Genomic DNA, 27,121 nt, shown 5'->3' with positions numbered 1-27,121 from the left:
ATGACAGAGGAGCGGACGGCGGCGGACGAAGGAACAGGAGTGGGGATTCAGGTAAGTGGTTTTCTTTTTACATGTGTGTCTTTGTCTGGCACTGCTGAGGGGGACTACTATTGGGGGCATTATATAAGGGGCACTGCATAGGGGGAACAACTACTGGGGGCACTGCATAGGGGGGACTATTACTGGGGGCACTATATAAGGGGCACTACTGGGGGCACAATATAAGGGGCACTGCATAGGGGGAACCACTGCTTGGGGCACTGCATAGGGGGTACTACTACTGGGGGCACTACTGGGGGCACTGCATAGGGGGGACTGGGGCACTATATAAGGGGCACTACTGGGGGCACTGCATAGGGAGACCACTACTGGGGTGGCTACTACTGGGGCACTTTATAAGGGGCACTACCGGAGGCACTGCATAGGGGGGACCACTACTGGGGGCATTGTATAAAGGGCACTACTGGGAGCACTCCATAAGGGTGACCACTACTGGGGGCACTGTATAAGGGACACTACTGAGAGCACTGCATAGGGGGGACCACTACTGAGGGCCCTGCATAGGGGGGACTACTACTGGGGCACTGCATAGGGGGGACCACTCCTGGGGGCACTGTATAAGGGGCACTACTGGGAGCACTGCATAGGGGGGACCACTACTGGGAGCATTGTATAAAGGGCACTACTGGGAGCACTCCATAAGGGTGATCACTACTGGGGGCACTGTATAAGGGACACTACTGAGAGCACTGCATAGGGAGGACCACTACTGAGGGCCCTGCATAAGGGGGACTACTACTGGGGCACTGCATAGGGGGGACCACTACTGGGGGCACTGTATAAGGGTCACTACTGGGAGCACTGCATAGGGGGGACCACTACTGGGGGCACTGCATAGGGGGGACTACTACTGGGGCACTGCATAGGGAAACCACTACTAGCGGCACGGTAAAAAGGGCACTACTGGGGGCACTGTATAAGTGGCACTACTGAGGGCACAGTATAAGGGTGCACTACTGGGGGCACTGTATAAGGGACACTACTAGGGACTCATACAAGTGTAAATTCCTGAGATAGAAGTGTTTACTTCTCAAAGGGTCTCCTATAAGTCAGTGCTAGTGAAATGAAATTACACTCGTTCCTGTCTTCCTGCAGAAGAGTATCCAATTGTATAAGTATACATATGTTTCGATTTTGCTGCTAATCGATCTGATGCCCTGGATTAGAGGTGTGAGTTATTCTACAAAACTAATATGTCTGCGGAACAAACATCAGTATCTAACTATTTACTTGTATTGCTTTTGTTGACATGTACAGTATATTAGCAGGCTCTATCACTGACATCAACCACTAAAGGTGCATTCACACACAACGATTTTTTGAACGATTATCGATAACGATATCGTTTATCATTCAGTTGAAAAAATCGTTCACTTTCTGAGTTAAAACGATGAACGATTATCGTTCATGAGTGTTCACATTTGTAGTTCAGTCAGACTGACCAACTGAACGATTTTCATTAAGGGAATATGCAAATATCGTTTGTAGTTCAAAAGAATCGTTCATTACACTTTAAAAAATCTGACAGAAAATCGTTCAGAAAATCGTTGGTAACAAAATTGTGTGTATGCAGCTATAGAAATAGGTTTTGTTCTGCAATGTTGATTAAAGTGAGACTCCAACTCAATTTATATCAGTCCTTCCCCTGCTCTTTTAGTAGCTGTACACTATAGTCAATAATCTGGGCACTATGGCCCTGATTCAGAGCCGCTCGTAAGCGGCCGCTCGTTCGTTCTGACCGATGTTCGCACATCTGCGCATGCGTACGGATCGTTTGTTCGCTATATAGCGAATGCCTGCTATTTTGAGTGACAGAAGGAGGCGTATGTGGGTGGTAACAGGGGAAGGTGCTTGAAAACGGGGGTGTGGAATTCGAACGCAGGCGTGCTTAAAGGTCAAAACGGGCGTTTTAAGGGAGTGCATAATTAATACAGCAGCGTCATTGACCACGTCACTTGTTTTTTTTTTACTCAGAACTGCTCGCAAAATAGCAGTTGAAAAAACCAGCCACAAGTATAGCGAGCAGTTCATACGCTGTTCGATGTACTCGATTAATCTAATAAATAGCGGACATGACGTATGGTGCGAGCGGCAAGGGGGCGTATTTTTCAAAATTACAACCGCAAGTTTTGCTCGCTCGTTCAGACTTAGAGGCGTGAACAGACCGCAATTAGCGAACGGTTCATTTGAATAGCCACCCCTTGTTTTAGAATGAACGACCGCAAATAGCGAGCGGCTCTGAATGAGGGCCTATATGTAGTCTCTCTGACCGCTGCAGCCTGTATCTGGGTGATTTCTGCTGGGCTGTACTATCAAGAGAGCTGTCCTAACAGCTATTGCTGTTCCACCTCTTAATATCACTGGTGCATCCCTCTTCTAGAATGCAGCCTCTCAGCTACGGGGGTATGCTGAGACTCCGCCCCCGTCTGTTTCCCAGTCAGCTTACCATGATCCTACACCCGCATCGCTCTCTCCTGGTCCCCTCTCCACCGACACAGCTCCACAGATGTGCTGTTGATCGACGTCTGCACTGTCTCCTTCCCGTACCCAGCTGCTACTGGTTTTCTGTGCGACTCCGTACCGGAACCACCGCTGCTGCTAAACTGCCTGGACATAGGCCTCCCCATCATGCGGTGATGTTCTGTCATTGGTAAGCTTCCTCTGCTCCTCTGCATGACAGCCACCGCTGATGCCTCCTGTCCGGCTTCACCCCCCTGCGCCCGTCAGCCCACATGGCCACGCTGCCCGGGACACAGAGAGGTGGCCACTAGAGGAGGGCAATGCCAGACACCCTTATATACACCTCTACATAATGGCACGCGACCCCTCACTATCTAGCCATGAAACCCTTTTCCCCGCTCTGAGCTCATGCTACCTTGCCTCGCGCTTAGGTGCCGAAAAAAAGTGCAAAATTGGGGATTAGGGGTGCAGAAAACAAAAAAAAATAGCCTGCAGCCTTTGTAATGTCCCCTTAAAGTATTCTGTGTCAAAAATTGTTTAAAAAGTTCCTTAGGACGCCCCAAAAAAGGTACTTTAAGTTTGGGGTTTAAAAGGAAAAAATATTGGGGGACAAACTTCTAAACTAGCGAAATCGATACCGGGGGTGTTCCCAAGTATGCGGCAGGTGTTTTCTAGAATGCGGCTGGTAGCGGCAGGTGCATTTTTTAAGAATTTTCAAAAATCACTTTAGGGACTTAAAAATATGCTTGCACCCATTTTCATGTACCCCAAATTTGATGGACATAGTTATTTTCCCCCCAAAAAAAGTTAAGTGCTATTCTTCACCCCTTCTTCTAAAGTCACATTTATGCACCTGCCGCGGCTCTTTAAAATCCCGACTACCTTCAGCAGGCCAAATCGGGGGTACCCAGAGTGATCCCCCATGTCAGGACATCTTTTGGGGGGTGACAGCATGATTTCCCCAAAAACTGACAGTACTTTTCGATACTTACCTTTCCGCCAGGTCCCGTTTTTGCCGCATCCTAATTGAACATGGAGATAAGCGGGCATGCGTCCGACACTTTATTCCCTTCTAAAACTGCGATGATGGCGACTGCACAAGTTTGTTGTAAACTTGTTCTATGTACTCTAAGGGCAAAGGGGCTGCAATCAGTAAAAAACAGGTTCATTCTATGGGGTCTATTCATGTATGTATGAGACAAGTTAGTAATATAACAACCATATACTAGGAGTGTGCATAGCAATAAAAAATAGTAGCCCAAGGGATTATAATAAATGAAGCAGAGTACAGAGACAGGCAGGTGACATCAAAGTGAAACAAGCAATTGGTGAGGATAAAAACGCCAAACTAGGTTCAGGGTTGGCATGGTATCACTTTATGGATGGAACCCACCTCTACGATTAACGTGGTCAGTGTCACTGATAGGTGTCACCGGGTCAGCTGCTTTTGGGAGCAGCTATCTCTTCATGGGAGCTATGGTAAAGTTTAGGCATACGTTGCAAATCACGGCAGGTTTGATTTAGGGGTGAGCGGGTTCGGATTTCTGAAATCCGAACCCCCCCCAGCCCCCCCTATCCGAGACAGATCCGAGTCAGGGTCGACTTTTCCCGCCTGACTCGGATCTGAAATCGAGGCAAAACGTCATCATCCCGCCTTCCAGGTCTCGCGGGTTTTGGATCCTATATAAGGTACCCGCGTCGGCGCCATTTTCTCACTCGGCTGTGGACAGTGAAGAGGGAGGGTGGGAGTTAGGGCTGGCTGGGCTGTGTAGTGTAGTGTTGTGTGCTGCTGTTGTCCATAAGGGCTGTGTCCACTCCTCCAAAGTCCATAGGGGCTGGCTGTGTTGTGCTGTGCTGCTGTTGTCCATAGGGGCTGTGTCCACTCCTCCAAAGTCCATAGGGGCTGGCTGTGTTGTGCTGTGCTGCTGTTGTCCATAGGGGCTGTGTCCACTCCTCCAAAGTCCATAGAGGCTGGCTGGACTGTGTTGTGCAGTCAGTTGTCCATAGGGGCTGTGTCCACTCCAATGTCCTGTGCAGAGTCCCAGTCCTAAAGGGGTGCTGTAGTGTTGTCCAGGGGGTGCTCTGTCCATCAGGGGTGCTCCCCCCAAGTGCAAAAAAAAGTGCCAAGCGTGCGCCTGTGTCATAAGTAAAGGGCCGGCTGGCTTGACCGTTAAAGGGTGCTGTAACCCCCAAAGTACACTCCAGTCCAAACCAAAAAAAAATATTTTCTGTGTTTGTGAATTGTGTGCGCAGTAGCCGCACGTGCATCAACAAAGTAGTGCCAAGCGTGCACCTGTGTCATAAGTAAAGGGCCGGCTGGCTTGACCTTTAAAGGGTGCTGTAACCCCCAAAGTACACTCCAAACAAAATAAAAAAATATTTTCTGTGTTTGTGAATTGTGTGCGCTGTAGCCGCACGTGCATCAACAAAGTAGTGCCAAGCGTGCGCCTGTGTCATAAGTAAAGGGTGCTGTAACCCCCAAAGTACACTCCAAACAAAGTAAAAAAATATATTTTTTTGTGTTTGTGAATTGTGTGCGCAGTAGCCGCAGGTGCATCAACAAAGTAGTGCCAAGCGTGCGCCTGTGTCAAATAAATAAAGGGCCGGCTGGATTGACCGCTAAAGGGTGCTGTAACCCCCAAAGGGCACTCCAAACAAAATAAAACATTTTTTTCTGTGTTTGTGAATTGTGTGCACTGTGGCTGTACGTGCATCAACGAAGGAGCAGCGCCAAGCGTGCGCCTGTGTCCCATAAGTAAAAGGCCGGCTGGATTGTCCGTTAAAGGGTGCTGTAAACCCCAAAGGCCACTCCAAACAAAATAAAAAAATATATTTTTTTGTGTTTGTGAATTGTGTGCGCAGTAGCCGCAGGTGCATCAACAAAGTAGTGCCAAGCGTGCGCCTGTGTCCCATAAATAAAGGGCCGGCTGGATTGACCGCTAAAGGGTGCTGTAACCCCCAAAGGGCACTCCAAACAAAATAAAAATTTTTTTTCTGTGTTTGTGAATTGTGTGCACTGTGGCTGCACATGCATCAACGAAGGAGCAGCGCCAAGCGTGCGCCTTTGTCCCATAAGTAAAAGGCCGGCTGGCTTGTCCGTTAAAGGGTGCTGTAACCCCCAAAGGGCACTCCAAACAAAATAAAAAAATATATTTTTTTGTGTTTGTGAATTGCGTGCGCAGTAGCCGCACGTGCATCAACAAAGTAGTGCCAAGCGTGCGCCTGTGTCCCATAAATAAAGGGCCGGCTGGCTCATTTCTTAAAGGGTGGTGTAACCCACAAAGTGCACTAGTCTCCAACAAAAATAAAAAATTATTTTCTGTGTTTGTGTGCGCCTTAGCCGCACGTATATATCAATATAACATAAATGGAGGACCAAACTTTCTCCGCTAAAAATAAAATAGGGAAAGATCAAGAACCACTTCCTCCTAGTGCTGAAGCTGCTGCCACTAGTCATGACATAGACGATAACATGCCATCAACGTCGTCTGCCAAGGCCGATGCCCAATGTCATAGTAGAGGGCACATACAATCCCAAATGACAAAGTTCAGGAAAATGACCTTGAAAAAAACATTTAAATCATCTGAAGAGAAACGTAAACTTGCCAATATGCCATTTACGACACGGAGTGGCAAGGAATGGCTAAGGTCTTTCATTATGTTCATGACTAGTGGTTCAGCTTCACATGACGATGGAAGCCCTCCTCCAACTAAAAAAATCAAAAGAGCTAAGCTGGCAAAAACACAGCGAAGAACTGTGCGTTCTAAGAAGATATCACAAATCCCCAAGGAGAGTCCAAGTGTGGTGGTGGTTGTGATGCCTGACCTTCCCAGCACTGGACGGGAAGAGGTGGCTCTTTCCACCATTTGCACGCCCCCTGCAAGTGCTGAAAGGAGCACCCACAGTCCACTTGCTGATATGCAAATTGAAGATGTCACTGTTGAAGTACAACAGGATGAGGATACTGGTGTAGCTGGCGCTGAGGAGGAAGTTGGCGAGGAGGATTCTGATGGTGATGTGGTTTGTTTAAATCAGGCTCCGGGGGAGACAGTTGTTGTCCGTGGGATGAAAAAGTCTATCACGGTCATGCCTGGGCAGAAGACCAAACATTCCACTTCTTTGGTCTGGCAATATTTCTATCCAAATCCGGACAACAACTGTCTTGCCATATGTACCATATGTAAAGGTGGAATAAGTAGGGGTAGGGACGTTAACCACCTAGGAACATCCTCCCTTATACGGCACCTGCAGCGCGTTCATAAAAAGTTACTGTCAAGTTCAGAAACTTTGGCTAAGACCGTAAGCAGTCCAGGGACACCTAAATCCCGTTGTCCTGTTGTATCCAAGCGCCTGCAAACCACACCGTCAACTCCCTCCTCGTCAATTTCCTCCTTAGTCAGGATCGGAAGTAGTCCTGTAGGCCATGTCACTGGCATGACTGACTCTCCTATCCGGGATTCCCCGGAGGATCCTGCATTGCTACGCCTTCTGCTGCCGCTACTGCTGTTGCTGGGAGTCGTTCATCATCCCAGAGAGGAAGTAGGAACACCACTACTTTTACTAAACAATTGACCCTCCAACAGTCCTTAGCGAGGAGGATGAAGTACGACAGCAGTCATCCAGAAGCAAAACGTATAACTGAGGCCTTGACTGCTATGTTGGTGTTAGACGTGCGTCCGGTATCCGCCATTAGTGCAGTGGGATTTAGACAATTGATGGAGGTAGTGTGTCCCCGGTTCCAAATCCCGTCTAGATTCCACTTCACTAGGCAGGCGATACCGAGACTGTACAGAAACGTCAGAAAAAGTGTCCTCAGTGTCCTTAAAAATGCTGTTGTACCCAATGTCCACTTAACCACGGACATGTGGACAAGTGGAACAGGGCAGACTAAGGACTATATGACTGTGACAGCCCACTGGGTAGATGTATCACCTTACGCAGCAACAGCAGCAGCGTCACCAGTAGCAGCATCTCAGAAACACCAGCTCGTTCCAAGGCAGGCTACGCTGTGTATCACCGGTTTCAGTAAGAGGCACACCGCCGACAACCTCTTAGAGAAACTGAGGGAAATCATCGCCCAGTGGCTTACCCCACTTAGACTCTCCTGGGGATTTGTGATATCTGACAACGCCACCAATATTGTGTGGGTATTACATCTGGGCAAATTCCAGCACGTCCCATGTTTTGCTCACACAATAAACTTGGTGGTGCAGAATTTTCTGAAAAGCGACAGGGGCGTGCAGGGGACGCTTTGGGTGGCCCGAAAAATTTCTGCCCACTTTCGCCATTCAGCGACTGCGTGCCAAAGACTGGAGCGCCAGCAAACACTCTTGAACCTGCCCCGCCATCACCTGCTTCAGAGGATGGAGGAGCAGCAAAAGGTCATTCAAGCCTATACATCCACCTATGACATAGGCAATGGAGGGGGTATGCACCTGACTCAAGCGCAGTGGAGAATGATTTCCGTGTTGTGCAAGGTTCTCCAGCCCTTCGAACTGGCCACACGTGAAGTCAGTTCAGACACTGCCAGCTTGAGTCAGGTCATTCCCCTCATCAGGCTTTTGCAGAAGCAGCTGGAGAAAGTGAAGGAGGAGCTAAGACGGAGCGATTCCGCTCGGCATGTGGGACTTGTGGATGACGCCCTTCATTCGCTTTGCCAGGATTCCAGGGTGGTCAATCTGTTGAAATCAGACCACTACATTTTGGCCACCGTGCTCAATCCTAGGTTTAAAGCCTATGTGGTGTCTCTCTTTCCGGCCGACACAAACCTGCAGAGGTGCAAAAACCTGCTGGTGAAAACACTCTCAGCTGAAGCAGAACGTGACACGTCAACAGCTCCTTCTTCATTTTCTCCCGCAACTGGGGCTGCCAGGAAAAAAACTTAGGTATCCTAAGCAACCCGCTGGCGGTGATGCAGGGCAGGCAGGACCAAGTTTGGACATCTGGTCTGGACTGAAGGACCTGGCAACAATTTCTGACATGTCTACTGTCACTACATATGATACTGTCACCATTGACAGAATGGTGGAGGATTACATCGGTGACAGCATCCAAGTAGGCATGTCAGACAGTCCATACCTGTACTGGCAGGAAAAAGAGGCAATTTGGAGGCCCCTGTACAAACTGGCTCTATTTTACCTGAGTTGCCCCCCCTCCAGTGTGTACTCCGAAAGAGTGTTTAGTGCAGCCAGGAACCTTGTCAGCGAAAGGCGTAGGAGGTTGCTTCCACAAAATGTGGAGAAGATGATGTTCATAAAAATGAATTATCAACTCTTCCAGGGAGACCAGCCTCCAGAACGTACAGAGGGACCTGTGGTGGTGGATTCCAGTGGGGACGAGTTAATATTCTGTGAGGATGAGGATGTACACAACACTGAAGAGGGTGAGGAATCGGTGGATGAGGAGGATGAGGACGACATCTTGCCTCCGTAGAGCCAGTTTGTGCAGGGACAGATTAATTGCCAGCTTGTTTTGTGGGGGCCCAAACGAACCAATCATTTCAGCCACAGTTGTGTGGCAGACCCTAGCGCTGAAATGATTGCTTTGTTAAAGTGTGCATGTCCTGTTTATACAACATAAGGGTGGGTGGGAGGGCCCAAGGACAATTCCATCTTGCACCTCTTTTTTTTCTTTGCATTATGTACAGTTTGGGGCCTAGTTTTTCAAACTGCCATCCTGTCTGCCACTGCAGTATCACTCCTAGATGGGTCACGTGTTTGTGCCGCCCACTCGTGTCGCTTAGCATAGTCATCCAGCTACCTCGGTGCAACCTTTTGGACATAAAAACAGTATTGTGAGGTGTGAGGTGTTCAGAATAGACTGGAAATGAGTGGAAATTAAGGTTATTGATGTTTATAATTGCATAAGAGCAGAAAAACCCACAAATTCTGTGATTTTAGCTGTTTTTATGCTTTTTTTTAAAAAAATACAGATCCAAAACACAAAACCCAGAACCCAAAACACGGAAGGGTGGTTTTGGCAAAACCAATCCAGATCCAAAACACGAAGAAAGATCCAGATCCAAAACCAAAACACGAAAAGTGGCCGGTGCACACCCTTAGTTTGATTGAAAAGTTGTGCTGCATAATTGCATGATTTGCTACATAGACCCCTTGATATGACAGTGGAGGGTGCATTGTGCTATGGGTATTTCCTGGACTGAGGAATTTCTGTTTAGGCGATTTGATCATTTGGATTTGTAACGAGTTTTACAGCAGGGGCAGCACTACTGCGGGGCAGCCGGAATATTGCCTCGGGGCCCGCAGCAATAACAGGGCCCACAGCCGGCGACACTAGCAGTATAAATAGTGACTCTGAGTGACTCATTATAGTGCACCTGCCAGCCGACCAGTCACTAGGGTCGTTACGTGTCCAGGAGTCCTGACAGGGCAGCATTTGGAAATCCACTGGCTGTCTCTAGAGTGCTCGCTGCTGAGTCACCAGCTTCTCTGCTGCTCCCAACCAAACCATTGCCCTCCTCCTCTTTTAAGGCGTGACTGCAGCATAGGACACATGCAATGGGATCAGCAAACTGCCATGATATGAAACTTCAATTATCTGATTTTAAATTGATTGGACGATTTTGAGGCAAGGCCAAAAATGTACTTGGATCAAGTGCCAAACAGCAAGACCTGTCCAATTTAGCACTGCCTTGTATTCAAATTACAAACTATTTTACTGTGCTTGTATCCTAACCCACTGGTCCATGCTTCTTCCTCACTATCTACCCCATCTGTGTTACCCCTGTCTGTCTGCCCCTCCCCGTTAGAATGTAAGCTCTCGCACGCAGGGCCCTCATCCCTTACGTGCTTCTCTTCCCCCTACTCCTAACTCCCCAATTGGCACCTAACACTTGGTTGCTGAGGCCCTGCTGCTTGTGTTATGCAGCTATGTGTATAACTATAAACCATGTTATTGTCCTGCATTGTTTTGTATTACTATTAATGTTTTTCTTGTGTGCTCATGTATGTACTGTGTGAAGCGCTGCGGAACCTTTGTGGCGTCATATAAATAAAGGATAATAATAATAATAAAGAATAATGTTTTTTGGAGGGAGGAATCCATGCATATGTGTGTAACCCCCCTTCAGTGTGCGGTGTGGTACATAGGTGCATTTGGAGTGATGCACCTCCTATTGCCTCAGGCTAGCTCTCCAGGGTGTGGGCAATACCTGAGAAGGGGGTCCCTGACCATGCAGGCTTTATAACAGTCACACATATAGATACAGGTATAGATGGACACATGCAGCAACAGTTCTTTTGAATTACTTGGGCGCCAGACCTTCTCTTATAAAAATATACCACTTTATTTCTCTCCTCCTGCACATGACTTGTAAGGACAAGAATATGGTTACAGCAGCTTCTCCTCTCCCTCCAGCTCATATACTTGGCATGTCAGATTGTATATGACAATCTTATGGATATGGTTACATTACATCACACTCTTCTTCACCAGCACAGTCTTTAAGCACAGTCATGAGTGCTTTGCATTTTGCACACACAGGTCCACCTGGCCCTTTGCTCGCTGGTGCCTGTAGTTCTCCACTTCATTCGTGCAGGTCCACCTGGCCCTTCGCTAGCTGGTGCCTGTAGCTCATAAGTGCAGGTCCACCTAGCCCTATGCTGGCTGGTGCCTGTAGTTCCCCACTTCATGCATGCAGGTCCACCTAGCCTTCTGCTGGCTGGTGCCTGTAGTTCTCCACTTCATACATGCAGGTCCACCTGGCCCTATGCTGGCTGGTGCCTGTAGTCCCACAGCTTCACACAAATCTCACATAAGTTCTTTTGCACTCTGCCTCTTCGTCTCTTCCTAGACAATATACAGTGTGTCTCATATCCAGTCTGCCTCTCTCTGCTTCCCTTCTCTTTCAGATGGGACAGTAATATACAGACTTTTCTATTGCAGCTATCACACTCTCAGCAGCAGCCCATCCCTCTCTTACAGGAATGGCTCCTATAGCCACACTGCTACCACAGTAACCCCCCCTTTAATGGCTGCTGGGGGGCTTTTACGCATAATGGACTCCTCTTGTCCCTTAACAATAAAGCTCCCAGGAAATTCCTCTTCCTCATCTCTCCAACACATATACTGACATCTCTTACCCCTCTCATGGGTGCTGAACACTTCACTGGGCTGCTCACGCTGCAACATTCCAGCTCTTTCTCTGTGGTCTCTCACAAACTTTATCTCAGTGGTCTCACTCCAGACCTCTCTCCTTTGGCGTTAGATGGGCATCGTGGCTGCCACTGCGGTCCCGCCAATATCCCCCTGCCAGGGGAGCATGAGGGCTACATTTCTGCTTCCAGCTCTGGCTCTCCCCAAAGATGTCTACTCTCTCCCAAATTCTTCTTCTCAATCCCTTTGTTCTTCCTCCCCCCTCCTTTCTCTTATATCCCTGTTACACACTCAGTCTTCCCACCCCTGCGTGTCTATCTCTCCAGCCCCTCATTTACCTGAAAACTGATCCATTCCCAGAGTTTCAGGAATGTAAAATCCACAACAGGAAGCAAGATTTACCACTGAGAGGGGTGTATTTACAAATACCATCCAGTAGAGGGTGTTACATGTGAAATATCTGCCCCGTTCCAATTCACTATAGCAAACACAATGAAAGTGATGCACAAGTGTAAGTGATGACTGAGTAGCCTGACCTGAAAACAGAAGTGGTGAGTGTGGTAGATCTCTGAGTCTCCATGTATAACTGAATTTGCTCAGTTGTATATTATTAACTTTTCATCTGAATCGTTATAGTCAGTGGTCTATTCCGTCTAGGATCTGGTATTACCATTTATTTTTACTATATTACTACTACAAATTAAGGAGCACTTAAAATTATCATAAATTCAGTAACACATTCTTCCTGTTTATTAGACCCAATATCTGACTTTTTTTTATTCCCTTATACATCCTGCCAATAATCCTGATTTTGGTGGAATTTTAAAATTTAGCAGTAATAAAGGGACAAGTGGGGTACTGCAGAATTTTGTGATGTCTTACAAATAAACTGGTTGATGTGTAATTATATTGTGACCCACAGGGCCGGCTCTACCATAAGGCAGCTTTAAGCATCTGCCTAGGGCGCAGGGATCTGGGGGCGCCATAGAGACTGCCTATCACAATATTAAGGGTGTCTCTGAGAGAGCCATTCTTCTTGTACTAAATGCAGATGGCGGCTGTGGAACTTCTAAGATGCTGCCTCCTCATTTTCACCTGAGGGGCTGGAAAGTGGGTCTTGGTAGTGGTGGGAGGGGACGGGGTGCAGTTCAATAGGCTGAATTGTTGCCTATGGAGCTGAGCAACCTTGCACCGGCCCTGATGACCCAGGACAGCAATAGGGGTCTTATAAGCATAGAAATTACATCTCCAGGCAGAGTGCACGTAAATGTAAAGGTAAATGTATTTACCAAACAGTGGTGAGGTGTCAGCTTTCATAGGGCGGCAGGAGCCCTAAAGAATATTTTTGCACCTGGGCCCATCATTCGCTCATTCCACCATTAGTTTACAGTTATTTTATTTCTACTTTCAAGCAAACTAAGGGCATACATGCCTACTCTCCCAGGTTGTCCGGGAGTCTCCAGAATATCGGGTGGCGCTTCTGCCCCCCGGAAAGTAGGCAAAACTCCCGACCGCTTTCATCCCCCTGCAACCTCCCACATCAAACCCGAACCTCCCCCCCTCCCCCATGCAGCAGGGCTGGCCGGTGATGCGATTTGCGCTGAATCACGGCCCCGCCCCCTGCTTCGCAATGCCATTAAGCTCGGCATTTTGAAGATGGGGGCGGGCCACAATGATGCGGTCACGCCCTGGCCCTGCCCCCAATATGTCATCATCGTCAAGCCACGCCCTCCGCTGTATACAGACATTCTGCTCCCTCCCGGAAGGCGGGAGCTGAATGTTGGGGCCTATGTAGCAAGGTGTCTTTTACATAAATTTATGCAGAAACTGCAGTTTCTGCATAATGTTATGTATCGATCCTATGTACTAATAGCACAATGCAGGAGATTTCACAGAAATCTCCGGTAGAGATGAGCAGTTCGGATTCTGTGGAATCAGAACCGCTCCGAAAATAGGGGATCCAAGTCCCCCCGAATTTTCCCCACCTGACTCGCATCCCCGTTCGGGGCCGAACGGCGGCCTCCTGATGTCGGATTCTCGCACAGGAACAAACACACAGCCGTGTAATAGCAGCCATTGAGAGTCAGGCAGACTCTCATTGGCTGCTGCACGGAGGGAGCCAATTGGAGCTCACTCATGAGCTCCATCTTCCGGCTCCCTCCTAGCGCGTAATACAGCAGAGCGGACGGCGGGAGGAGCAGGGATTCAGGCATGTTTTAATTTTTTTATTTGTGTGTGTGTAAGGGGGCGCTACTGGGGGCATGCTAATGGGGGCACTGCTACTGGGGGGCATACTACTACTGGGGGCTGCTAATGGGGGCACTACTACTGGGGGCCTGTTAATGGGGGCACTACTACTGGGGGGCATACTACTACTGGGGGCACTGCTACTGGGGGGCATACTACTGGGGGCCTGCTAATGGGGGCACTACTACTGGGGGGCATACTACTACTGGGGGCACTGCATAGGGGGCCCTACTACTAAGGGGACTGCATAGGGGGCACCACTACTGGGGGCATTGTGTAAGGGACACCACTGCTGGGGGCATTGTATAAGTGGCACTACTAATGTGGGCATTGTATAAGGGGCATTACTACTGTGGGCTTTGTGTATAAGGGTCACTACTGTGGGCATTGTGTAAAAGGGTCACTACTGTGGGCATTGTGTAAAAGGGTCACTACTGTGGGCATTGTGTAAAAGGGGCACTACTGTGTGTCGTAACATAAATAAGAGACACTACTTTATGGTGTAATGTGAATCAGGGGCACTATGGCCCTGATTCAGAGCCACTTGCTAGCGGCAGTACGCTCGTTCCCAGCGATGTTCGCACATCTGCGCATGCGTACGGTTTTTAGTACGCATGCGCGAACCAGTCAGTGCGGCCGAAAATCGTTTGTACGCAATATAGCGAGTGCCTGCTATTTTGAGTGACAGAATAAGGCGTATGTGGGTGGTAACAGGGGAAGGTGCTTGAAAACGGGGAGTGGAGATCAGAACGCAGGCGTGCTTAAAGGTCAAAACGGGCGTTTTATGGGTGTGCATAATTAATATAGCAGCGTCAATGACCACGTCATTTGTTTTTTTTTAACTCAGAACTGCTCGCAAAATAGCGGTTGAAAAAACCAACCACAAGAATAGCGAGCAGTTCATATCCTGTTCGATGTACTCGATTAATCTAATAAATAGCGGACATGACGTAGGATGCGAGCGGCCAGGGGGCGTATTTTTCAAAAAAACGAACGCAAGTTTTGCTCGCTCGTTCAGACATAGAGGCGTGAACAGACCGCAAACAGCGAACGGTTCATTTGAATAGCCACCCCTTGTTTTAGAACGAACGAACGACCGCAAATAGCGAGTGGCTCTGAATGAGGGCCTATGTGCGGTGTAATGTGAATAAGATTGTGCACTATGACTCCTAGGGCCGTAGCCCACTTTGTAAACAAGTACTGTGATTCTGCTGGCCGTACCCCACTGGGTGGGTGCACTACTTTTAATTTCTGCCACTGTTGTGTGGCAATGTGTCATAGATGTGCTTTAAACTGTGGTGTCTGTGCCATTGTGCCGCTGCTTTGTCGCTTAGTAACCAGTCAGCTCACTGCAGCCTTTGGCCAATAATGTTGAAAACACTATATAAGCTGTGAGGTAGTCTAAATTGACTGTAAATGACTGGGAATTAATGTTATTGAGGTTAATAATACTCTAGGAAGAAAAAAAAAGACCAATTTATGCGATTTTAGCTTTTTTTTGGCAATTTTTGTAAAAAAATCCAAATCCATAGCCAGTCACTGCAGTTGGGCAAATCCAGATCCAAACGTCGAATTAGAACCAAATCCAAATCCGGCAAAAATGGTTTGGTGTACATCCCTAATCTCCGGCAAAATTCTAATTAGCATTTCAGTTTAGTCCCGGTAGTATACACCATCTTGAGATGGTGTAAATGGGATACAGGGCCTGATTCAGACCCGCTCGTGCGCATGTGCGAGACCCGAATAACGACGGCCAAGCCGTCGTTATGGGTCTCGCACCAAAGGGGGCGTGCTGTCGATGGTGATTGACAGCACGCCCCCTTTGGTGGGCGTGCCAGGGGCGTGGCTGCCCAGACGGAGGCGTTCCCATGGGAACGCCTACCGTCTGGGGCCGGCCCCACTGACATCACTAGTGATGTCAGTGGGAGTGCTTTTGGCTCTGATAGAGCCAAAAGCACTCCAGGGCTTGCGGCAGACGAGACCCTACCACAAGGGTCTCGTCGCAAGCCCGATGGACTTGACCATCGCGACCATCATTTTGGCCGCTCGCTATAGCTGTGGGTGGTTACCCACAGCTATGCGAGCGGCCAGGAGGCCGCTCCAAAAAGTAAGAGGGATGGCCCTGATTCAGAGCGAGCGCTCTGTCAGAGCGTCCGGCTCTGAATCAGGGCCACAGTCAAAAAGCCGAAGGCCAGGAAGCTGTCTGACTAAATCCCGGCGTCTAAATTCCGACACGGGACTAAAGACAGGCGTTGAAATCCCGACGCCGGAATTTAGGCAGCCTGGAAAGTGTTAGCGCTTAGCCACGGGGGGGGGCGGTAGGGTTAGGGACCCCGGGGGGACTTAGGGCTAGGCACCACCCCAGGAGGGTTACGGTGCGGGGAGGGTGGGTTAGGTTTAGGCACCCCTGTGGGGAGGTTAGGGGTGGGAGAGGGGAGGGTTAGAGTACTTACCAGCAGCAGTCGGGATCTTCAGCGTTCGGGCTTGCTGCGTCGGGATTTAGTGAGACAGCTTTTCGGCCGTTGGCATTTCATACCCTACCCGGTGTAAACTACTGTTTGCGTATGAGGGCTCCAGGGGAAGGAGAGAGATCTTTCAATCTCTCTCTCGCAGCCCCTGTCCAGTCTTTCACTTCAGTGAAAGACTTCTCCGAAATGCAGAGGATATAACTTGTGGGGACAGCGGTTACCGCAACCGCTGTGCCTGCGACTTCCCGGTAGTACATTTTTTATTAGAAATTAAAATATCCCCAGCGAGTTGGAACCTTAATAATTGTGGCAGTACTGGGATTATTAATACATAGGGCTCTATTTATTAACATTATTTTTACTAAAATAAAGTGAAAAAGGGTGTTTTCACACCCTTTTCACATTATTTTAGTTTCATCTGTAGTTATTACAGGGCAATTGGAGTAGAATTAGTAAAATTCTACTCCAACCCCTAGTATCACTTATTTTTAGTAAAGCAGATCGCATTTCCCATAATTGTAAAGGGAAATGTGATCCGACCAGAGTTACTAAAAATAAATTATAAAAAAATACCGGGGGAAGCCCTGTGATAATAACGCCACCTTGAGGTGGCGTTATCCAGGGTCTCCCCTGGTTACCGGGCTCCCACTCTGCTCTAGTGCACTGCGGCCCGGTCATCAGGTGATCGGGCCCCAGTGCAGTATGGGAGATCACCTGATCGGGAAGCCCGGAGAAGATCACCGGAGGCCAGGAGGATGCAGGTAAGTGTAATGAAGGGAGGGTCGCGGGGGTCCGCAATCGCGGGGGGCGGGGCTTAGCATCGGTGGGGGGTAGCAGCGACGGTGGAGTGCGGATGGGATCCGCAGGGACAGAGCTTTATCACAAGCTCTGTCCCTGCAAGGGATTTATAGTAAATCCCTGTGATATTGCCTGAATTCGCAATGCAAATTCACTCGGTAATATCACACTACAATCCGCATTCAATATGCGGATTGTAGTAAATAGAGCCCATTGACCCCATGATTGACATATATTGCAAAAAAAAATGAAATAGGTAATAAAAGTAAAATAAACTATAATAATAATGAGTTCAGTAAGGGTAAACATTTTTTGGGTGTGCACAGGTGCACAGCAAATAGCATAAGCTGATGACACAGAAGAGAGATCCTGAATATAGAGAAACATTTGAATTTTTGTAACAAGGTAAGACTTGCAAACTCCCTTCTTCTGAACAAGAGAAATCTAGATCAGCTAGGGATGGGAATCATTTGATGTTTCATCGGAAACATCGGTTAAATGGTTTCGATGTTCGATGTTTAACCCTGCAATGTTTTTGATTCAATGTTTCATTACCATCGCAAGATTTCTCCCCCGATGTTTTTCCCTGCTTTTCCAATTGTTTTTTTATTTTAATTTTTTTTAACACTGTGTGGTGCTGTCACTGCTTTGGGCTGCCAGCTGGCTCTCTCCTTGTTTTATAGTCAGTTACAACTAAAACTACAACTATTAAGAATAGAATACAAAACACTGACTGGGCTATGGCTGCTGTGTGCATGCTGCTGCTGGGGGAGGTGGCTGACAGAGTGACAGACACTCTGGTCGGCCAATTAGTAGCAGCACATAGGACAGTCCCACCCCTGGCTCACTGTCACTCGTGCTGCTCTCAGTGAACACTGGTTGGCTGCCGGGGTGTCCTGGCTGCTGCAGCTATTGGTAACTGAGCTGTCAGTCTCACAGTGTCACTGTCAGGCACTCACTGCATGTGCACTCTTTATGTGACAGACCCAGCGGTGCCTCAGTGTCTGGAGTGACATCATTGGTGAGGAGCTTAGAGGGTAACAGCTAGATCCCCTTCCGTAGATTGACCATGACATCATCAGCCAGTGTCCAACGTCATTCCCTACCATCCAAGTGGGCATAGAGGGGGAATAAAACCATGTGGCGAGTGTAGCGAGCCACCGTGCCCGAAGCGTGGCGAGTGAAGCCAGCAGTAACACACAACACTTCTGCAATACTGTCTGTCACTAGTAGTGAGTACTGACAATACAAATAAAATGGCACCACCCAAAAGTCATTTGTGGAAACACTTTGATAGGAAAGATAATGAGCCCAAAACAGCTATTTGCAGATACTGCAGCAAGAAAATAAAAACATGTGCAACACATCTAATTTAAAATGCCACCTTGAAATCAAATACCCTCTTGTGCTGCTTTGTGTATGTATGTATGTATGTATGTATATATATATATATATATATAATATATACATACATACACACTGTTTGCCTCCATGAAGATAGCCATAGTATAAGTTTATTAGTCTATTAAATGTTTAAATACAGTTTACTTAAAAAAATAAATAAATAAACATCGGTAAACATCGGTTTCAGAGAACCAATGTTTATATCTAAATAATGTTTTGTATTCAATGTTAAAAACATCGGTACTTCCAATGTTTTCTTTCAATGTCCCATCCCTAAGATCAGCCGGCTTATTTTTTTGTAGCCAGGAGTCATTACAAGTTGAGGTGAGGGAGGTGCAATACTAGCCTCCTTCCTGTAACTTGCACAATAACGGAGAAACGAAACTTATCAGGGAGGAGAATTCCCAGGATTCCCTGCGCGTGCAGCCCAGGTTCCCATATATACAAAGGAGAGAAGGGAAATGAGCGGCAAAAAACCTACCATGCACTGACAGTGATACAGGCAGCAGAGCACTGTGCAAGCTCCATTGTGGAGTCGTGTTCACTGAAACCTTGACATGCTCGCAAATAAAATTGTCCATCAATGGGTAGTTTAATGTGTTGATTAACGGTAGCAGTAACTAATTTATTGCAATAGCACAGTAACAATATGGGGGAAATGAACTAGGAGGAAGTTGTGGTGAGGGTTATAGGGCTTGGATGGAGGTAGGACACGGAGCTGTATACAGCAAATAATTATAAGGGGCTAGTCATGACTTTGGTAGAGCTTTTTTGCTACCACCCTAAATATTTTTTGTTCAAGTCCCCCAGACTAGAGGTGATATATTACACACTGGTATTATAGTATTTCCAAATCTATGTGTGAGAACTTGAGAAAGTGATTCTGAGCAGGCTGCTAGATGGTTAGCTGGGATCGGATAGAAGCAGAGTTGCAGAATGGGGCTGGCCGCGTACAGTACATCTGGGGGAGGTGTAGGTTCCTAGCAAAGAGGGGAGGGGGAGGAGAACCCAGCCAGCAGCCCAGATACACAGTGCACAGGAACTGTCCTATTGCCGATGATTATATACCCCTCACTCACCATGGATCAGAAGCAAGTCACCAGACTGGTCTCTGCTGTGTGCCTGCTGTTCATGCCAGGAGGTGGGTGTTTGTGGCATTGTGCCAGTCTTTATAAGTCAGTATTCGCTTTACCGAGTGATATCAATTATTTATAGTAGCACTTGGGAAATCAGAGGAACATTTATTACAGGGGTAAACGCGTGCTCATACTGTACTTACACTGTCTTATGGCATAAATGCAAAGGGTGGCATTGTCATTTGTTCATAATGTGCTTTTAATTAAAGACTTCGAAATGCTTGTGCAGTTTGTGCACATGGAGATCGTTGTGATATGGGCTACTTGTTTCACGTGTGAGGCTCAGTTTATGGTTTATATGAGTTTGTTTTAATCACTAAGGGACCTATGTACTAAAAATCGTGGACCAGCCGCGATTATTATCTATCCATATCGTCGGGATTTTTTTATTTTTCAATTTTTTTTAATTCAATTAAAACCTCCCGGATATGTACAAAGGGGAACTCTCACTGACAGCGGTTGCAGTAACCGCTGTCCCTGCGAGTTATATCCCCGGAAAGTTTTAGAAGTCTTTCACAGAAGTGCCAGGGGCTAAAGATCTCACTCCTGCACCTGGAGCCTCCATGGGCTTATTGCCTGTGTACATGTGCTAAACTCCGAAAAGCTTAGCTTAGTTTAGTACATATGGGTCAGATAGTAGTCCCCATTGATAATAATGGGGACTGCGATCTGAAGTTCTAGCACTTTGCCGGAGATTTCTGTGAAATCTCCTGCATTGTGCTTTTAGTACATAACTACAATACAGTTTCTGCATAATTTTATGTAAAAAACAGCTTGATAGGTAGGCCCGTAAGGGCTGGATGTAATAGGGTCCGAGTTTTGGAAATGTGCAAGTATAGCCTGATACTCTTTCTAACGGGGGCGTAATGTCAAAGCCTTGGGACCCGCTTCACGGGGTTCCCCGGCCAAAGCATCACTCCACACTAGTGTGCCCAGACCGGAGATTCCAGGGAACCCCAGGCCTGGGCTGACAGCCCGTGGCTATTGTCCTTTACAGGAGAACTAGAGGTCCCAGCAAGCCTCTCTTGCATGCTGGAACTTGGAGAACAACAAGTACCAGCATGTGGGGCATTAATGGCCCACTGGTACCTCTAGTTCACCTACAAAAGAAATATAAAAAAAAAGACAGGACACAGGCACCGAAGGTTTTATTATTTTATTACATATGCACTCACTCACTCATTCACTCACCTACACTCACACTACATACTTACCTTGTTCCTAGTGCCGGTCTGTCCCCTTCTCCAGTAGAATCCTGATCGCGACCTGTAGAAAAACAAAACATACTCACCTACACCTTGGTTTTGGTCCTCTTCGTGCCATGTAGGCATCCTTGGTTTTCTTAAAATTAAAAAACCCGGAACTAAGGATATAGTACCGTCGGTACTACGGACGGTACTTCGCGAATGACACAACAGCCGCTGCATTTTCCATAGAAATGCATTGGCTGAACGTTCATTGGTTGAGAGAGGCGAGTATTAACATTTTAATAGCTTTTTTCACGCAGTGAAACTCACACCTTGTAATGAAAGTCGCATTCGCATTACAAGGTGCGATTTTAACCGCAGTTTAATTCACATGCACTTGTATGCTAGTCTAACTGGGAGCCTCAAACTCACACCCTATTACATTTGCGAGTTTAGGGACAAACTCGCACCTTTCAAAAAGTGCGAGTTTGTGCTCGCAAAAATTCTCGGACCCTATTAAATCCCGCCCCAAGGGCCTGATGTTAAGTCACCTGCCATCTGCACGCAAGCTCCTCTGGGAGGCTCAGGCGTGCTCGGGCTATCATCTATGCAGACGCGGCGGCATGACATCACAGGTCACGCGCACCGCGTCTCTAGTCAGCCCGCCCGCCAGCTCCATGGCCCCTAGAGAAGCCCTGCATGAAGGCCACCAGCACCCCCCAGTCAGCCAGCTCGCACCCCCAGCCAGCCCTCGGCCACCAGCGCCACCAGCACAGCCAGCAAGCCCCCAGCCAGCCCACGGCCACCAGCCAGCCAGTCTGCCTGCACGCTGCACTTTTTTTCTTTGGGAGCCAGCAATATCTTTTTTTTTTCTGTGGGGACCAATGTACGTGTGTTTTATTCTCTGGGGCCAATGTATGTGTGTTTAATTCCTATGGGGGGCAAGGTATGTGCGTTTTATTCCTGTGGAGGCCAATATGTGTGCTTTTTTATGTGGGAGCCAATATGTATGTTTTCCATAGGTTGCGCACGCCGCATTGCCGAATGATGTGCCTTGGCAAATGTAATATCTTGTGTAGTGTGCCTCGAGTTAAAAAAGGTAGAAAATCACTGCACTAAGCTATGCTGCGGTATTTAAACTCCTCACACAATTATGACCCATAACTGCCCCCTCCTACAATTTTAATTATGTCCCATAACTGCCCCCTTCTGCAGTGCCCTCAGTAGTGCCCCTTATACAGTCCCCCACCTGCTGTGACCCCAATAGTAGTCCCACCTAGTCAGTGCCCCTTATATAATGCCCCCAGTAGTAGTCTCCCCTATGCAGTGCCCCCAGCAGTGGCCTTTATATAATGCCCTCTATAGTGGTCCCCCTTATGCAGGCCCCCATTAGTGATGCCCCCTATGCAAGACCCCTTATACAGTGCCCCCTGTAGTGGTCCCCCTTATACAGGCCCCCAGTAGTGATGCCCCTTATACAGGGCCCCCAATAGCGTGCCCCCTGTAGTGGTCCTCCCTATTCAGTGCCCCCAGTAGTGGTCCCCCTATGCAGTGCCCCTTATACAGGCCCCAGTAGTGATGCCCCTTATACAGGGCCCCCAATAGCGTGCCCCCTGTAGTGGTCCTCCCTATTCAGTGCCCCCAGTAGTGGTCCCCCTATGCAGTGCCCCTTATACAGGCCCCCAGTAGTGATGCCCCTTATACAGGGCCCCCAATAGCGTGCCCCCTGTAGTGGTCCTCCCTATTCAGTGCCCCCAGTAGTGGTCCCCCTATGCAGTGCCCCTTATACAGTGCCCCCAGTAGTGGTCCCCCCTATGCAGGGCCCTCAGTAGTGGTCCCCCCTATACAGTGCCGTTTATATTTATATAGTGCCCTCAGTAGTAGTTCCCCCCCCCCTCCATACATTGCCCCCAGTTGTGGTCCCCTGATACAGTGCCCCCAGTAGTGGAACCCCCCAGTAGTGGTCCCCCCTGATGCAGTGCCCCCAGTAGTAGACCTCCCCCTCCCCCCAGCAGTGCAGACAAACACACACGTGAAGAAAAAAAAAACCCACCTTCCTGAATCCCCTCTCCCACTCCTGTCCTACAGCCATCCGCTCCTCCATCCGCCCGGGTCGGCCCACTCTGAATTATGGGAGAGACGTCATGACGTCTCTCCCATTACCCACTGCGGGAGCCGGAAGATGGAGCTCAGGAGTGAGCTCTAGCTCGGCTCCTGCAGTGGACACAGCAGCCAATGAGAGTCTGTCTGACTCTAATTGGCTGGCTGTCAAAACAAACACACTTCTGCCGGCGCCGGCAGCAGTGTGTTTGTTTCTGCCTGTAGTGCAGACTGCACTTACTGCTGTCTGCCCTACAGTAACCATCGGCGGGCCTCAGGGAATGGCTCCGTGGTCAAGACCCCTGCACTAGATGATATATTGGATGAGTAGTCCCTTTTGAGTGCCTTCTTTTCTAAATACTATATATATGTATGTATATATATGTGTATGTATGCGTGTGTGCGTGTGTATGTGTGTATATATATATATATATATGTGTGTTCCCTCTAGCTCCGGCGGCAGGCAGGGCGCCGGAGTGAGAGAGGGCAATCTTGTGCGCGAGCCGAAGTCGCGCGTGCCCGAAAAGGGGTCGTGGTTATGAAAAGGGGGCGTGTCTATAAGACGCGTCCCCTTTTCGTCATACTTGGGGGCGTGCCCGGCGCTTACGGACATGCCGGGCAGCCCCCAAGCGCTGCAGAAAGGGAGAATAGATGTCAGGCGCATGCGCCCGGCGTCTATTCTCCGGCGGTGACCGGGTCACTGCATGTTTGTCCACCCGCGGGACACTGCGTCCCGCGGGTGAGAACGGCTCCCGCAGGCTGTTAGGGCAGGGCGCTTTTTGCCCTCCAGAAGGAGGGCAGGGCGCCGCGCCCCGCTAAAACAGCCTAGCGGGAACGCTATATATATATATATATATATATATATATATATATTGTTTTTCTATAGCTCCACCCCCAGTAGCTCAATCCTATTTTTCCAGAAAATTAGCACTGGGTGTAGGGACCAATGGAGTACAGGGATCAGTTTGGGGGCAGAGATCAGAGGGGTGCAGGCGTCAGGGGCTTGTAGGTATGAGAGGTATGTCGTAGGGGGGTGATGTGTGTATGGTCTCCAGCTCTTATGCACTAGACACACTGTACCTGGTTATATAATATACATAATTTATGTATGCCCATCTCTCCAATCTGTCCACACACAGCTGTGGTGAAATTGGACATGGATTGAGTTGCTCAGCACTCAAACTAAAGAGCAGGGTAGGCCTGTGTGTGGCCTGCTTTAGTGTCAATAGTTTGTCACTTATCACTAATTACAAGTGCTATAAAAGTGTTCACCCCCCTTTTTTTTTTGTTTATTTTTTTTCAAAGCATGCAATCACAATATTCCGTTATGAATCCATTATTCTGGAATTCTCGCCACACAGATCAGAGCATAAATACTCTGTATTGCCAAATATAAATAAATAAAAACAAGCTATCTTTTTCTTAATTATTTTCAAACATAAATAATAAGTTATTACCTAAGTGTAATAACTCCCATGTTTTATTACATAACCCCTTTAGCAAAAAATTACAACTGAGAGTCTACTTGGGTAAGTTACTACTAGTTTTGCACCATAACTAGCAGTTTCCACACTATTGTTTCTAAAATATTCCACCCAATAATTCCACCGTGCTTATGGGGACCATTGGTAAATAGCCGTTTTCAAATAATTCCAGATGTACTCGGAGGGACTGAGGTCGGGTCACTCCAGGATATTCTTTTTTCCCAGAGACATTTTAAGAGATGGGAGAAATAAGTGGTCGTGCACTGAATATAAAAAAATAAATATTCTCCCAAGTTCTAGTTCTTTGCAGCAGCTTTTCCTGCAAGATTTGTCTCTATCTCACTCCATTTACTTTGGACACTAGTCTTTTTAAATTCCCTCAAACACTGAAGTATCCACATACCTTTATGAGCCTGAATATATAGTTGATGGTGTGGGGATATTGTTATTGCCATGGCTTGCACCAACCATGGTTTTTTGTGGCCTAAAGTTTACTCTTGGTCATCAGACCATACAATCGTTACCTACTTGGTATGTGGATCTCTCACATAGGAATCTGGCGAGATTTCATGTGACTTGTCTCCAACAATGGTCGTGCAGATTTGTGCGAGTGCCCGGGCTATATTTGTGTCATTGGCACGATTCTATTCTACGTGATGTGAATAGCGACGGGAGTGAGCTCCCGGAGCTATTCAATTCACCGCGCTGCTAAGCACGACTAAGGATTTCTTCTCACACCCCTCTGGGGATGCGAGCAGAAATCCGACGAAAGTGTCGGCGCGAGGCTGTTTTCTGCCCTTAGCGCCGGAAAAACAGCATCGCGCCAGGAAGTTAGGTCGGGGAATGCCCGTTCTCGCGCCTTAAACAGGGTGTTTAGGCGCGAGAACGAGCCTTCCCCGACCTAACATCGCGATGAATTGAATAGCTCTGGGAGCTATCTCCCGGCGCTATTTACATCGCGCTCAATTGAATCGTGCCCATTGTCAGTTTCTCCCAACTCTGCCATGGACATCTGTAACTCTGGTGTTATGAAGTTACTGTGGCGGCTCCAGAGGTTGGGCTGCTGTGAGGTCCAAAATTCAAATAGCGGAGCCATACAACTGCCAGTGAGTCCCGGCCGGCGATGTTTGGTAGCAATTGTAGTGGCAGTTGGTGTGACTCCCTTATTTGAATTTTGGACTGCGCTACTGCTCCACCTCTGGAGCCGCCACTTAAGTTACCAAAAGACTTTTAGGTGGTCAATCAAATTAGGTGGTGCGAGGTGCTGTTATCTCTGTGAATTTGCATAGCGAATTCATTTTGCAATCCAATTATCAACTCGCACTGAACCAGTCAGAGTAAAGATCACATTTTTCTATTTGCACCTTCTTGAGGGTGAGAAATATAAGAGAAAATCTTTATTTTAAGTTAAAAATGTTGTGACACCGTGCTGAACCCCTTGGACACCCCCCTAATGACTAATTAGGCATATGGAAGCTTCCAATTAGCTTAACTAGTCCAAAAATTACATGTACTTTTATTGGGGTTAAATAAAATTACCTCAGATTACCCCAAAATCAACTTTTTCGTTAGTTTAGGCATCCCAAATGTAATTGCGGTATTTTTTTAACTGAAAAATAATTGCTTTATATCATTTTTTTTTATTTTTTTTAAAGTGCCCTCACAGTACCCCAAAATCACCTTTTTCCTTCCTTTTTTTGCATTTTTCGTTTAATTCATTTGATATTAAACAAAAAAAGCTTGTTTTTTTTTTGTCATTTAAAAAAAACCCACAAATCAGCCATTTGACACCATTTAAAAACCTTCAGTACTTTCCTTATGCCCACAAACAGCCTACTATACGGTTCTGCTAGTGAAATTATCAATTTTGGGGGGTCCAGGATGGTCTCCCCATTTTTTCATGCACTTCTCTCACATCGTATTTGGCAGTCAATTCGAAAACCTCAGCTGCGAGTACAGCGAATAGGCATTTTTAATTGGATTGGAGAATTCTTGGGTGCGGGCATTCGTGCGAAGTCTGCGAGTTTCATGAAACAAACTCACTACTTGCAATCCTCCCTTCCCACGCAGATATTCAGTTTTGGAGAACGGCCTGTTCTAAACATAATTCGTGCCATAGGCTGTCAATTAATTTATGATCGATATAATAGTGCTTTGCTGATATTAAAAATCCTTAATGGGCCATCCATGAAATATAGGACACAATACATGAAAATTAAATTTCACATAACTGCTAACATTTAAGTATATTTATGCTGCTAAAAGATGGTAGTATATTAATGTAACTGTCACAGTGACTTCAGATGATGTAGTTTACCAGGGTGACTGGTTCTATGTTGAATATGATGGAAAGAATTACCCGAGTGACATCAATGACATCAGAGATGGTGAATACTTTAGAGAGCACAATGGAGCGAGCTGGCAGCATCTTCACCAGATGAAATATTTTATACATCTTCACAGTTAATCAGGAAGAAAAACAGGCCTATATTGATTAATTCATGTGGATTCTACAAGTTTGAATAATTTGTATCAGAGCCATTTGACTGGGGACAGAAATGTAACGTAAGTCACATTCGTATGTAACATGAGTCATATGTCAATTGATATTAAGAGGTCTATTCATTATCACTTCATTTCTACAAAAGCAGGTGAAAATGAA

General features: G+C 47.3%; 1 protein-coding gene across 2 annotated transcripts in view; it reads left to right on the top strand.

Annotated features, from left to right (window-relative positions):
* Nucleotides 1-19,027: 19,027 nt before the first annotated feature.
* LOC148477310 (uncharacterized) overlaps nucleotides 19,028-27,121 on the top strand; it is a 45,839-nt gene continuing 37,745 nt past the window's right edge. Inside the window, exon 1 of one of the 2 annotated variants that reach the window (XM_088456892.1) lies at nucleotides 19,028-19,693. In XM_088456892.1, the coding sequence (XP_088313018.1) occupies nucleotides 19,609-19,693 (85 nt within the window). In that variant the 5' untranslated portion in view covers nucleotides 19,028-19,608. The remainder of the gene's footprint in view (nucleotides 19,694-27,121) is intronic. The other variant, XM_088456893.1, reaches the window with a different exon arrangement.

This window comes from Taudactylus pleione, unplaced genomic scaffold (genome assembly GCF_031769625.1).
Source record: "Taudactylus pleione unplaced genomic scaffold, aTauple2 ptg000726l, whole genome shotgun sequence".
Taxonomy (NCBI): Eukaryota; Metazoa; Chordata; class Amphibia; order Anura; family Myobatrachidae; genus Taudactylus; species Taudactylus pleione.
The sequence above is the reverse complement of the archived record's forward strand: the minus strand, read 5'-3'. Positions and strand labels throughout refer to the sequence as shown.